General features: G+C 35.2%; 1 protein-coding gene across 3 annotated transcripts in view; it reads right to left on the reverse strand.

The window, feature by feature from the left end:
* WDR11 (WD repeat domain 11) overlaps nucleotides 1-15,114 on the reverse strand; it is a 50,995-nt gene that overhangs the window by 28,191 nt on the left and 7,690 nt on the right. For 2 of the 3 annotated variants that reach the window (XM_010564671.1, XM_010564672.1), the window contains exons 3-10: nucleotides 12,598-12,751; nucleotides 8,811-8,984; nucleotides 7,464-7,650; nucleotides 5,349-5,514; nucleotides 4,524-4,638; nucleotides 3,371-3,566; nucleotides 1,382-1,485; nucleotides 48-224 (exon numbers count right to left, since the gene is read on the reverse strand). In XM_010564671.1, coding sequence (XP_010562973.1) covers nucleotides 48-224; nucleotides 1,382-1,485; nucleotides 3,371-3,566; nucleotides 4,524-4,638; nucleotides 5,349-5,514; nucleotides 7,464-7,650; nucleotides 8,811-8,984; nucleotides 12,598-12,751 — 1,273 coding nt within the window. The remainder of the gene's footprint in view (nucleotides 1-47; nucleotides 225-1,381; nucleotides 1,486-3,370; nucleotides 3,567-4,523; nucleotides 4,639-5,348; nucleotides 5,515-7,463; nucleotides 7,651-8,810; nucleotides 8,985-12,597; nucleotides 12,752-15,114) is intronic. The other variant, XM_010564673.1, reaches the window with a different exon arrangement.

A 15,114-nucleotide genomic window follows, 5' to 3' on the forward strand; every position in this document is an offset into this window, starting at 1 on the left:
TAATACATTATTTTCATAGCAACTAATAACCTATTCAAGGCACTTACCAACAGCAAGGATTGGCTCATACTGTTTAATGTTTTTTGTTGTAAGAGGTGGGCACATGCGGATAGCAAACGGAGGCAAAGGAAGTCCTGAAAGAAGTCCAGTCAGCAGAAATTTGAGGTGCACTTCTTGCAGAAAAGAACTCTTTAACTGTTCTTCTCCAGCATTTGTGCCTTGCCCTGCTTAAAAATTAAAGCTCTTGTTAGTAAATTTTAATCAGAGATGTTATGGAAAATTATCAGACACAGGAGTTTATAAAATAAAAATTACAAATAACCTAACGTATAAACCAGCAATGTTTATTTTAAGATGCATTCCTTCCTGTTGAACTCTGTATGATGAAACTTTTTGAAAGATTACACTTCTACTAATTTCTCCAATACTAATCTTCTTTCCTAACACTAAGAAGGAAAAAAAAAAGCCAAAAAGTAAGGGGAAAAAAGTAAAAAAGGAAAAAAGATTTCAGTCTTCTTCCAGAATTCAAGCGTAGCTTTTTTTTTTTTCTCCTTTTTTTTTTTTTAAAGTTAGTTACAAATATTTTAAAATTATTAGATCAATTCAAAGACTTATGGAAGTTTAACTCCAAACAGTAAAAACTGAGTGCAATCTACTGGTAGAAATACAGTGAATTTGCTCAGATACAACAATAAAGATGGGCACAAAAGAGATGTAATTCCACTGCTGTATACCTTCTGCAGTCAGCTGTACCAGTCTGAGTGATGTAAGGCACAAAATAAAAACAGCTATGATATCTGCATTTCCTGTAGACATTGACAAGAGAAAAATCATGCCCTAAATGCCATCTTTAAACATATGAGATGAAGTGCAAAAGAACCTCCCACAGTGGTAATCTGCCTGCACCAGCTAATACAGACAACTTTTACCAAAAGCAATTCCAAATCTGCACCTTTGTATCTCTGAGCAGCACTAGTTGCTTTTCCAAAAAAAATTAGTTTTAAAATGTAAAGGTAACCATCTTTATGGAACATTTCTCAATATTTAAGTGTTGGTAGCTATCTAGATTTCGCAAAGATGGGATTCATCAGATAAATTGCCTTCATCCGTTTAAGATTATTTTCAAAAAATGAAGGAGTTTTGGCCAAATTCCATTTTAAATTACTTTTAACTTGGAGGAAATGAGCTTTGAACATTGGTCCTCAACATAAAATCCTCAAAAAGATTAATGTGATGATTTATTTAGCAAACAGGAATTCTTACTATTGAAATTGTACTGAAAATAATTCTAACGTATGTAGTTCTTAAGTAAGCCAAGATGTACAATGATTCAAAAATCCTAGAAATGAGTAGCAGTAATATTAGTGAAAAAAATACTTACCAATCATGTTGTCTAATGAGAGGTCTGGAAGTTTATTTTGGAATGCTCCTACAGGAATTCCACAGAATGAGACTGGGGAATACAAAGGTGATGCACTTGAACTGCTGTAAAAGAAATGAAAACAAGTTCCTAATACAAACTGGATTGCCTGCTGACTTAGGTCCTTGATTTTATTTTTTTCCCCAGGTTGTTCTTTCAGTATTCCTACCACTTACTACTTGCAGCATATTTTGACATTATTCCCACCATCAACTTCGATGATCAACTCTACCAGGAGATAATGCACACAAAAATGTACAAAATTCAAAATAACTTCCATCTTCCTTACAGACCTATTTGTAAGTAACAGAAAGAGACAGATGTATCCCTTGTTCTGAAGTAAGCACTGAATGGAGGCTTTTAAATATATTGTGTATTAATATGTAGAGCTATGTTAATGAATACAGAACAATCATAAATATTTCGACACTTAAGAACGGAGTCCCAAATTTTGAGAACAGTTCTTGTTAACCTATACAAACTTCTTATACAGGTTCCAGATGGCGAAACCCATAACTGAACCTAAACATATCAATCACGATTGCCTCTGCATATACAGCTACAGCAGAAATTTACAGTATTACCCATGTTTAGAGTCTTGTGAGATATCTATGCATCAGTTTTTTGCGTTATGTTTTCCCCAATGACTGTGACTGGGTTCCAGCACAATCTCCGTCTAAAAGGGACTCAAACAGCCCTTGCAGCCTTGGCAATCATATCTTGCTGGTCTAAGGACAGGTCTATGTCATGAGCAAAGACCAAAGACTACTGACTGCACCTAGCTGGACACAAAAATGCAGTTTAAGGTACGTACAAAGCCTTTTTCTTTAAAATCTCACTTTAACGGACTTTCGTCTTCAAATTTTCATTAAAGACCATCAAATCCAGCAGGATCAAGAGCTAATGGAGGAAGACTCTTTCAAAATCCATTAAAGACTCTGTGCCAGCTAGAAATATGCTTTATTTTTCAGTACAATCCAACCATATCCAGAATCCTCTAGGCTCAGTGGCTCTTTTTTATTACATTTTTCCTCGTTATATAACCATGACAAAGATGAATGTTTTGGAAATGAGTCTAAGAATACAAGAAGTAAAACCCAGCAACATATGGATCCTAAACAGCTCTCTTGGATACGCATCACAAAGAATCCATCTAACAGTATTTTTGAGAATACCAGGAATAAAAACATTAAATCACTGATGAGCAACAAAAGGATCTATGTTGAAAATCTGGTACTACTGACATTTAAAAGTGTACTAAGAATTCTATATTTTTTTTTTTTACGGCACTAAGTTATTTATTTTTTCAATAGTACTTTCAAAGGTTTATTGCAGCAGCATGACCTTAATACATTGAATGTTCAAAGAACTATACCACTTCATAAAGTATTTTTAGAGACTGCTCAAATTCTGAAACTCTAAAGGCTTTGTATATAAAAATATTATTTATACCACTGTATTCCAGCCACCTGCTGTGTAGCTTCATATTCCTGTGTGTCAAATTCAGACAAATCTAGGAGAAAACCTTTCCCCTACTAAAAATTTAGTCCCTTCCAGACTCATGCTGAAATCCTTTCACGTGACTGAAAGTGAGGGATCCATTCCTGAGGAAAATTATATAGTCTGAAGAAAGCCAAATGAGAAGAAAATGTTTCCCCCAAATAATGTGAATATTCATTCTATCTTTTGCTTCCTTATTCCAACCACTTAGTATGGAATTTTTTAAAGAAAAAAGAGTAAATAAGTTCCTTCGCTTCCCCAAAGCAAGGGAACTAATCTATTTGGACAATATATTTTGTTCCTCTTCCTTTCATTCATACACATGTATAGCACGTCACACTACCACACATACAAGGATATCACTGTTGCTTTTAGAATACAATTAAATGCGACACACCACTTGTAAATGTAACAAATGGAAGCTTTGATAAGAAAAATAAATCCCATTACCTGTTACGCACATTTCTGCCAGAAATACTGGATTTTAATTCCCAGATCATCACCCTGCCATCACTGACTATGAGAGCTGCAGAATTCTCATTCACTGGGCAACACACCATACTGAAGGGTCGAACCGTTTTTGTTACCCTGATCGCATCACACTGACTTCTTAAATCGTAAATCAACTCTTGAACTGGGTCTGGATCTGTAATATCAACGTCCCCCAAAGGGCAAACAATTAGAGTGGAAAACATATGATGTGATCAATCAACAGAGGTAAATTTGCAGCATGACTGAGCTCTTTGGTTGAAATCCATATGCTTCCTGTGCAACAATTAGGAAAAAAACAATCAAAAACTGGATACTGTTGATCTTGCTGTAGACAACACAGCTCTGAAAAGTTCTCCAAAATGGAACTTTGTCTTTAAAATATCTTATTCCACATGAATCTTGCAAAATCTAAAAAATGACTGGCTCATATCTGGGCAGAAAGTGCATCTGTTCTCCACAATACCAAACTCATTTAGTTTATTGGTAAACCTGGAACTAAGTAATATAGCTCACTAGAAATTACCAAACTGCCAAAACCAAACCAAACAAACTCTAACAAAAAAAATTACTTATTTACATTTACAGAACTGTTTTCCTTTCTTTTTTCCAGTCTCCTCCATTATATTTAAAAGGCCATTCTCAGTAACATTTCATAAGCAGGACAAAGGTTTAATAATTTAGATTTTAATCTAAATTTAAGTCCCTGTCTTAGTTCTAAACCCAATTCTTCCAATTGACTAAATGACTTCCAAAACCTTGTGTTTGCCTGAAAAATGTTTTTTCTTAAAGATAAAAAGAACACACTAATCATCTTTTATCTAAAACATTCTTGTATATGTGACTGTTAAGCCACTTAAGGTAATTAAGGTATTATTTAGTGATAAAGGGATTTTCAGGATATTAATATATCTTATTTTGCACTAAATATCAGAGAAGTCAAAAACAATTTGGGGAAAATGAAGCATAAATTTAAATTTAACGTATAAGAGAAAAAAACACTAGAAGGACTGTAATTCACCATCCTGTATGAGGTGTGATGGTTAATATTGGTGTTATAGTATTAATTAAAATGCCTCAAAGTTCATTTCTGGACATTTTTGACAAAACTTACCTGGCTCTTCATTTGGAGTTCCAGTTATACTGCAGCTAGATCTGCGAACTCTTAAAGTTATACAACCATTTTCATGTAGGCAAAATAACCCATCACGCTGAAAACAAGGAATTACCTAGGTAAAGAGATAGTACATTATATTGCATTACCAAAATTTTATCTTTTGCAAAGTACACTTGCAAATGAACATACAATTCCTGATGTATAAGCAAGTCACTAAAAATGTTACCATTAATGCAACAGTTCAATTAATTTCTTTAGCTATTGTACTTGTGACTAAGGAAGTCAATTAATTAGAGAAATTCATTGAAAGTTTTTTTTTAATTGTTGCTGGTTTGGGTTTTGTTGTTTGTTTTTTTTTTTTTTAAACACTGATGTACTAATATATATTCCTTTTAGCTATCACTTTTTTAAAAAAAAAAGTTTCTCTTTTGGTATCAGAATTCATGATTCTAAGAGAATAAAGATGCATCAATAAGACCTCAGACTAGACTTAGCTGTCTAATTAAGCAAAGGCTAATGCGCAGAGAACTAGTATTAACTTGTGTATAAGCAGCTTAATAACCAGAGAACAGAATATCCTTTTTCCACAGCGCTATTTCCACATTGGTAACTTTTGTAACACCGCAAAATGAAGTGGGTTTACTGCAGAGTTCAGAAAACTAAATTAAACGATGTTTGGTTCAGAGGACATTTTTCCACCTGATGACCTAACTTCTTTTCATCCTCTAGAACTAATCAAAACACAACTATCAGTGGGTCACGAACTAACATATGATCTTAATAAACTATTACAATAATAGAAACTAATCAAATTTTCATTACCTGTAAGAAAGGCACACCTGTTCTTTCAATTGCAATCACACCCACTGTCTGATTCACTTCCAAGTCAAGAATCAAAATTTCTCTGGGATACAATAATAGCATGTAGTTTCTTTTGGAAGGCAAATATGATAACTGAAGACAGTCATTGAGCGTTACAGATTCAGCACTGTAAAACATCATATATAAACTTCAAGCAAGTTGTGTCAACAAATACTTCAAAATAAAATTAACAGTATAAATTTTCCTGCAGCCACATTTTTTTCAAATATTTCCTATTTTGATAACTAAGCAACTGTAGATTTCCATTTAATTGCTATAGCAGTGCAAAGCATCACTGACCTTCAAGAGACACACACTCTGTTGACTTTTATCTAAATAAGATTATAGAGTAATTTTTAAAATAGCAAGTGATTCAAATGGAACAAGTGTAATTCTTGCACATCTCAAACACAAAGCAATTCAATTATGAACAGTGCTAGCTGTCATGACATTTACTGGTATTCATGGAAAATTACCCTTAAACATACTGCTTACTTCATTTTTTATATTATTATGCATATTACTTTATTTTGAAATGAACTGAACTAGCCTATCAAGAATACCAGTTTTCAAAACTCAGAGAAAGTAGCAAAGAACAGTAAAGTTGATAATTTTGTTGAATGTTAACAGAAGATTGGCTGCAAGGTAAAGAGGTTCATTAGGTACATGCAATCCAATGAACTGTACTTAAGTCATGTTGAAGAAAAACATCATCATACTGTGCTCAGTTTTGAAAGCCTCTGAACTCATTTAGTGTATCATCCCTTTTGAGGGGTTGTGTTTGTTTTTAATCTCCTCATTCTACCACACACTAACACCCCCTTACATGCTTCTTGCATCTCATTCCTTGCTTCAGGAACATGGTCCCCATTGTCTGCAATTACTCTACTGACAGTCTCCTGCTCCTCTTTCCTCAAAGTTTTCCTAAACTCATATAAAACCACATACACCATTGCTGCTACAATTTTTCTTCCCTTTTTCCTGTTCTAGTCTTTTCAGGTGTTCTGGATGGAAAAGGAGTGAGAAAAGAGAAGACTACCATACCTTTGGTAATATTCATATACAACTTAAAATGCAAACAGGAGAATGTAGAAAAATAGTATCTGTTCATATGCTGTTATTACAGAGCATACATAAGGCTGCAGCAGCATACTCTCTCAGTATTTGCAAATCAGGTGTTCTGTCCGATGCAGCACAAATCAGGCATCATAGAACACAAAATTACAAGATCATGCCCATTAACTTCATATAAAAATCACAATTTCTTAAATGATTACCAGAGGAGGTATCAACAAGTCTTCTCTGCAATTTGCAATTTAAACACCGTATTAAAACAGAGTATAAATTTCATATCTGCACTAAATTTTGGTGTCAACTGCTAACTGATAATACAGTCTGATTAGTTTGTTCTCACATTCACTAGAGCTTTGAGAAATACTTTTATTACTCAAATAGAAAATGCAAAAGGAAAAAAAAAAGAATTTTACCACACAAGAAAGTGGCCTAGAGAATTTCTAAAAAAAAAGTCTCAAAATGCAACAATTTTAAAGTCAGAAAATACAAACAGAAATGTATACATTCTAATTTTATTTATACACTATTAACTTAAAAAACACCTCCTACTGTAGTAGCATGTTCAGAATGACAATTCTTCTCAAATATCAGTACTTACATAATTTTTATTCTCTTATTATATATCCCTTCTCATTCCACAATTGAAATGAATTACGTTAGCCCATTTTCATCTTTTTTTTTTTCCCCCTAAGATGCTTCTGAATTTACACCTGCATGAAAATCTGTTAGTGAAGGGAGAACATTATATCATTAACTTATATAAAACATGCTGGGATGATATGGCTGTTTTTATGAACAGGCTGTTTTTATGAACAGAACTGGATGAATGACTCTCAATGTTATATTCTTAAATAATGTCCTCATATAGGCTATCCACCTATCTGCCCACCCCAATGAATTTTCTTTTTTTAAACTAATTACCCTACAGGCTTCAACCTAATTATATCTATAAAATATACAGATATACAAAACATTATCTGAGAAGAAATATTTGCAACCTACCTTGGTTTTTCATTACTGATTAAGATTTTTACTTTATCGAGGGCCTTTTTGGCCCCCGTAGCAGCAGCCAACTTGTTGTGAGAAGGACTGGAATGGGGACTAGAGATGTAAACTTTCTTTCCTGAGCTGGCAGGAGCTTTGGAAGGAGAGAAGTCAGAGATGAAGACTATTCCTTCACTGGTGAGCACTGTACCAAGAAAAACAATTTTTATTATAGCAAAATACAATCTGCAATTTGATTGTGGCATTCCATTGTAATGAAATTTTGGTGGGGAGACATGCTAATAACTTTAATAATACTGTATTAGGTAGAAAACTCATAATTCTAGACAACCAGTACCTTCTACTGAAAGAGCAGCAGATGGTCCATTACAATTAATTAATATCCACACAACTCAATTTTTCAAAATTAAGTCGACACTAAAAAAATACCATGGGGATTACTGGCAGAAACCTCTTGGTTGTTCAGAACAGTTATTCTCTCTCATCAACTATTTTTCTTAAAGCTTCACAATGCAAATAGAAGGCAGGGTTGCTTACATTGGCTATATCACCATTTTTTGTTCTCATGCAGAGCATGGCTCAGAGAATCATTAACTCACATTATTTATGTTGCAGCGTAAAGATTCAGCTAAGCTGTAAAGATGTAGCTAAGATTTTACTACCTGTTTATAGAAGGTTGAATGGTATGGCAGAAAAAAAAAATACAACTACAAAGCCTGGAAACTGCACTGTCTCATTACAGATCAGGAGTGATGAAGATAAATTAAAGAATGAAATGGTGACTCTCTTTATTTCTCTTAGTTTCTTTCTGCTGAAATGTGAATAAATCTGCACTACATCCCCCTTGACATCTGAATTGCTTCTGAAACTGATGCTCACACTTTATTCCTTTAAAAAAAAATCCTTTCTGTTGAAAATAATGTTTCTTCTTAGTCTACTCATCTCACTGGATTCTCCCTCAGCATCCATCCTTTTATAGCTTTTTATGTCAGTTTAACAGGGCTCTCTGTACTTGGCTTCCTCCAGCTCCCTACCCCTATCTACACACTTTACACCTTCTTTTGTAAAGTCTCAGACATTTCTTTTCAGATCTCTACCTTCTCTACTCGTGCCTACTTTTCCCCTCCCCCCCCACAATGGCATCTTATTTTAGAAGATTCCATATTGGCCAAAGACTCCTCGTCTTTTTTTTTTTTGAGACTTCTTGGCATTTATGATGTTGAAACAAATAAATGTTGAATCTCTCCAATTCATTACTTTTAATCTCAATATTAACATTTTAGTTTAACATTTTTTCCTGGTCACACATATTCAGGTCACACTATTTTATACATACAAACTTACAAGCTAAGTGTGATGGATCAAAGGGGTCAAATGAAAAAGACAGGATATTTTCAGCATAACTTTTCTTCCAAAGTTTGGTGCCCGTGTCTGCATTCCACAGCACAATATAGTTAGGTGGGTGAACTGCAAGCAGTAAATCTCTAGAAGCATCTTGATTCCACAACCACTGCATATCTGTCAAAAGAAAGAAGGAACAGTGACATTTCAAAAAAAAATTTTGTTCTATTTTAAAACTATTCTTATATAATACCTCATCTTTAAAGAAATGAATAGTGACTTGTTAGTAACAAGATGCTTCTATTTCACAATTCTAAAAAATAAGTTCCTTTTATGGCCTGAATTTATGTTTTTAACAAGCAGCAATAAACTGAGTTACACATGCGTACACAGACACGCACAACCCACATCCTATCTGAAGAACTCAGATCTTTTCAGCCAGTGAATTCCTATCTGAAACAACATACCATACTGTACAGAACCACTGTAAAGTCAAAATGAAAAGAACCACACACCATCCCAATTAATATTTGGGGTGACACCATGAAAAATAACACCACCCCAAATTAATATTTGAGATGATATCAGTATTGGACCTGGAAACAAATGTCTTCTCCACTTCAAATACTTTTTAAACAGCGAGTCGCAAGTTCAAGAGTAAAATGAAACTGACTGTAACACACAATCAAGAATACAAATACAGTGCTTAAATGCTAGGGTCAGTCTAAAGAGGTGTGGTTGCCAATCATCACGGCTGGGCATCATTTAACCATTCAAGATAAACAGACATAAAAGACTATGTTTTCTGTCAATAAGAACAGAGAGACACCTCAGTTACTTGAAAGAAGCTGTATTAGAGCTACCTATATGCTCCGTGGGTCAGTGTTTTAGACAACAGAAAGGGTCAGGCAGGCAATGGATGAAGTGCCCCCAGTCCAGCTCCTACCACTCACTGCGTGACCTCACTAAGTCACAGCTTCTCTACACCATATTCATACACATTAAGATGCTGAAAAAAAACTTCCTTCCTCAGCCGTTCTTCTGTTTTATCAATACAGCTTTTTCAGAGGTAGTAAGTGCTCCTCACTGGGTTTCAGGGGGGAAAAAAAAAAAAAGAAAAAAAAAAAATCCAGCCGTGTGTCCTAATCAGTTACACTGTAAGTTAACAAAAGGTTAACTCCTTCTCAGCTGAATGCAGAGTTTGGATCAAATAAAGAAGACTGCCTTACATTGATGCACCACTTTTCTCCTCATTGAAATAGTGTGGCTCCAGCTGTTACCCTACAAAGCTCTTGCAGATAACACAGAGAACCAGCAGATCACTCTGGTGCTCGATCTCTGTATTTGCACCATTTTTTACAGGCTTGTAAAAAGCCAGAGGCCTCAAACAGATGGAAAGGAAAAGAAGCTGCTTTTGTTAGAGGTTATTGCTGAATCAAATCAGGGACTGAGGGCAGAACAGAATTTTAATTCTGTTGCTTATTAACTTTTTTTCTCACCCAGCAGATTGGAAAGCCTTCGTTGCAACTGAAAACCTGCACAAATCTTCAAATGGCACGGTCAAAACTCCACCAAACATTCAGTTAATTGGTGTCAGGAGTAAATATAATGCAACTTATAACACACAAAAAGCAATAAAACTAGTAAAATTAACTGCAGTCAACAGAATAAATTTTCAGTGTCCTACTATCAGACTTACAATACTGTATCTACTTTCACAGGATTTATAAAAACAGAATAATAACAAAAGCCAAACAACTTGATTTCATAAGTAGGCTTTCAAATAACAGAATTGAAAATAAAAAAACCCACGTATAACACAAGCATCACCACAAGCTATTAAAATAGTCCAAATAACTATGAATTATTCTTAGAAAGCCATTATGGTAGTTTCTTGGTAGGGGTGGGAAGTGTTCTAAATTTTACTTCAGAAATAATTTGTAGACATATCACTAGCTTGGCCAGCAGTAGCAATGAACAAAAATCCAGAACATGCAGCAGAGCATGTAGATGCTGCTGTACTTGCGGAGTTATCCCCCCCAGCTAATTCTGAAAGAACCAGTCTGATGCTGGAAGCAGTCCACTGGCAGCATCCGCTCAGGTACTGGAAGCAGACCGGCCACAGGAGCACAGCCACAAAGCTAACCAGATTCCACCAGCCTAGCCAGTCAGCTCTGTTAGGGGTGGTTCCAATAGACTAAAGAGTGCCTACCACAAGTAATTAGAAGCAAAACCCCAAGTTTTACAATAGTAGGAGAATACTACTATCAACTACAAACTACACCTATTAAAGCAATAGTAAAAACAATATTGAGCGTGTGATGCATCAAGCAATGAAGCCTACATCTTTTGATTCCCTCTTCTGAGTTCTAACCACTACCTTAACTTTTTCATTGACAAAGTACAAGATGCTAACTAATGAAAGGGAGCATTTGATGGATGACACCTTACTAATAGATGAGCACAAAAAGAAGCAATGATAAAGACACTTAATTATTCCTTTCCAATATCTCTTAATTGTGTTATACCTGGCCAGTGGCTACATTTTCCATTCTCTCTCCTTCATCAGGCCAATTAAGATAGTACTGACCTCTATGCCAGGCTTCTAGACATTTCTCCCTCTAGCACAAGCAAACATAAGACTTCTATAGCTTACATCATCATAAATGCATAGCTCCTTTCTCCAGGCTTGCTTTGTTTGTTTGGGGTTTTTTTGTGGGATTTTGGTTGGCTGGGTTTTGGTTTTGTTTTTTTACTTCCCTCAGGGACTTGTGAAATTCCTGAATGAGATCATGATTCTTTTTCTCTGGTAATGGGATAAAGAGTCTTCAAATATCCAGCTGCCCAGAACTCTTCAGGTAGAGTTTACTGGGTATTTTTAAGACCTTCTCAGCTGCACTGGGCTACCACCCACAGAACAGAATCAAAAGCAGCAAATACCACCGCTAACTTCCTCAAATAAAAGCCAGCACCAGTTATTTATACCATCTCAAAATTTCCTCTTTCTCTTGACTGTGTTAACTCTTACCATTTATGTCTACTTAATTACACTTGAAACCTAATTCACATGTCATACTCAGTTTCAAGACTTCATACTACCAACTCTACGTGAAACCTACCTTATTTACAACTGTCTTCTACACTAAAATTTACACAGTAACTTGTTCTTTCTCCATTTCACTTTTCACATCTTAATATTGCTACACATAGAAAAGCCTCCCTGCTGCTGTGAATCAGACAACTGCACAGATTTAAAAAAAAAACTTCTATTTAGTTATATTGCAAATGTATGTTATCTTGCTAGCATATTTGATCAGAATTAGCTATATAATGAACTACCTAAATAATTATCAAAGTATATGTACATAATCAAAACTCTTAACTTACAGCAATGTCATAACTGTTAAAGTACTACACCACTACGGATGGCATTAACATTCAGGTGCAATGCAAACTGCACTACATCCCCAATTCAAAAGCAGGAAGATGCACTTGACACTGTAAATATTATTATTTCAATCAATAACATCAATAAAAATAGATTCTAACTTTTTTGTCAGAAGATCTTGGAAAATATTACCGTAATGAATTAAATCTCACAGCATCCCTCTGGGAGACAGTAAATCTTACATTTACACATAAAATAAGTAAACAAACATACAGAAGGCTAGTAATCCCAACAGTAAAATTCAATGGCAGAACTGAGCATAGTTTACCAAACCTATGTGATGGATTTGTACACAATGCTCCATAAAGTAACTTCCATGCAAACATCATGCACTATCATTACCTTGAATTGGTTTTGCATGTTCTTGTATTTCACAACGAGCTGTTCCTGTTGCCACATCCCATACAATTATTTTTCCAGTAACATCAGCAGAAGCTAAACGTAAAGAATATGGAGAGCCAATATTGTGATGGTAATTTTCTTTAGCCCATTTAACCTGAAGATACAGATAATAATTGGTCAAAGGAGGCAAACATATATAACAAAGACACCATACTTCATATTTTCAGGTGGATAAACAAATAACAAAAAAGCATAGTAATAGTTAACGTTAATAGCATCTGTGTAGGCATACCTTTAAGCTACCAGCCGCTGTGCAAATTTAAGGTATGTTGCAATTGTGCTGCATGACTGCATGGCTGATATTTTCAAATTACATAAATCAACAGTCCTTGTTCCTGAAGGTAACTACAACAATCCATAAATATATGCTATATATATATGTAAAAAGTTTACTCAAATATTTAGAAGAACCTGAATTGTAATGTTTAAGGTTCTGTGGGCATCCGCAAACCTATACCCACTGATTTCCAAACAAACAAAAGTTAAAAATTTAACACCCAACTTTTATATACAACCTAAAACATGCCATTTTCCTAATCTGTCAAATACAAGTATATTATGGTGTTGGGGAGGACGGAAGGTTAGTCTTTCATCTATGCGTTGCCTCTTGTTGAGCTATTACTGACATTTGCCATCTTCTTCATCCTTTTCAGCATGTTGCCACCGCTGATTTCCACATACCACCTCCTGGTTTGGGATTTCAAGCTGCACAGGCTTGCCAGTTGGTGATACTTACGAAAACTACACGTCCTGAAATTTGAAACATTCTGTCTACAATTCTCCAGAAATTATAAAGAGATAACACTGACTCCTTCCTTATCTATTCAATATGGACTTGTTTTGCTATCTGCTTTAAAGGCAAACTTCTGCCCCTAAAAGAGACTGAAGATACTAACAGAATAGAGAAACCTCAACGCTAAGCTAAAGGGAATTTACCTGCTACAAAAATGATGTTGTAGCTAGCTAGCTGTGTTCTGTCACAGTACCTGACAGAGAAAGGGTGAGGCCAAACACAACACTTCTTGCAGATATTGAAAGCAAGACATTAAAAAAAATAGAAATAGAATTATCATTAGCACCACTAACTTTGCAACATGAATTAGATTTATAACAGCATTCAGAGGACTGTAGCCACCTTTGTGCTACCCCTCTCAGAGGTGTGACCAGGATGCATCTCAAAAGCCTAGCTGAATAAATTAAACAAACATTAAACATGTACACCAAGCAATCTTCAAAGAGTTCTAGCTATAAACCCAAAGTGTGTTTCTACCAGAATAACAAAGAATTCTTGAGAGACTCTCCTCTACCTTCAAATTTCAGTGTTGCAATTCCTGCTTCCCTGCTGTTCAAAAAAAAAATTACCCATGAGGATACCTGCATGTAGCTATGTAGCTATTAAAAAAAAGTAATTATAGAAAACTGCAAAGCTGTTTCTTCTTCAGTGAAATATGTATTACTTTGAAGCAAATTCCAAGTCTGGAAAGCATCATTTCCCAAGGGAGGGCCTGTCACCAAGCTATGAACAACAAAAAGGAGACCTTTAACACAGTCAGTCTCAACCAGAGCTCGTGTGGCTTTCTAAGACCATAAGCCCTCTTTATGCACTGTAGTTGCACTGCTCCAGCAAAGTCCCCACACATGACCTGATCCCTCTGCTAAAAGAAATTATTTTCTTACTGTACTGGTCCCTGCCTCTCTACCCTGACTTCAAAATATAGAAGAGTTGGTCAGAAACAGGAAACAGAGTTGAAGTAGTTTTTAATTTTCACAGTCTATCTCACCTGATTAAAAGAGCTTTATTATCACTGTTTATTAGCATATCAGAACAGGCAGAAATGAAATTTCAATCCTCAATCAAAAAATTGCTCCTGTAATTACATTTTCTTTTGTAAAAATACTCTTTCAAGTACTCTTTGTAAAGGTACAAAAAAAAAAAAAATCAGATATAATCCACTCCATACAAAGTTATCGGTATCCCACAAACACCATCTGGACATACGGACAACTAACATGGATCCATTTTCACTGAAACCATTACCTATTCCAGACACTGTTACAACAGCCAAGGGCCAGGAAGTATTTAAAGAAAAGTAGTTAAACAGACTATAGAAAGATCATGAAACAATAGCTTTTCTCTTTGCTTTCTTATTGTAGATAGTGGTGTGTTTTGAAATTTTTCAAATCTGACGCATGGATTTTGGGGAAGATCCCCTGTAGACTGAGTGTGAACCTCTACACAGCACACTTCTTACAGATCCCCTCCAGCTTATCTATTCTCTTAGCATTTACAAACAAAAAAAAAAAGTCAGTTAGGAATTGAAGAAAATTTCTTACAAATGCACATAAAGGTATCTGCAACGATCATGGCCTCATAATGTAGTCGCGATTTAACCCCAGCCAGCAACTAAGCACCAAGCAGACACTCGCTCACTCCCTCCACCCAGTGGGATGGGGAAG

This window comes from Haliaeetus leucocephalus, unplaced genomic scaffold, assembly GCF_000737465.1.
Source record: "Haliaeetus leucocephalus isolate CR32 unplaced genomic scaffold, Haliaeetus_leucocephalus-4.0 Scaffold184, whole genome shotgun sequence".
NCBI lineage: Eukaryota > Metazoa > Chordata > Aves > Accipitriformes > Accipitridae > Haliaeetus > Haliaeetus leucocephalus.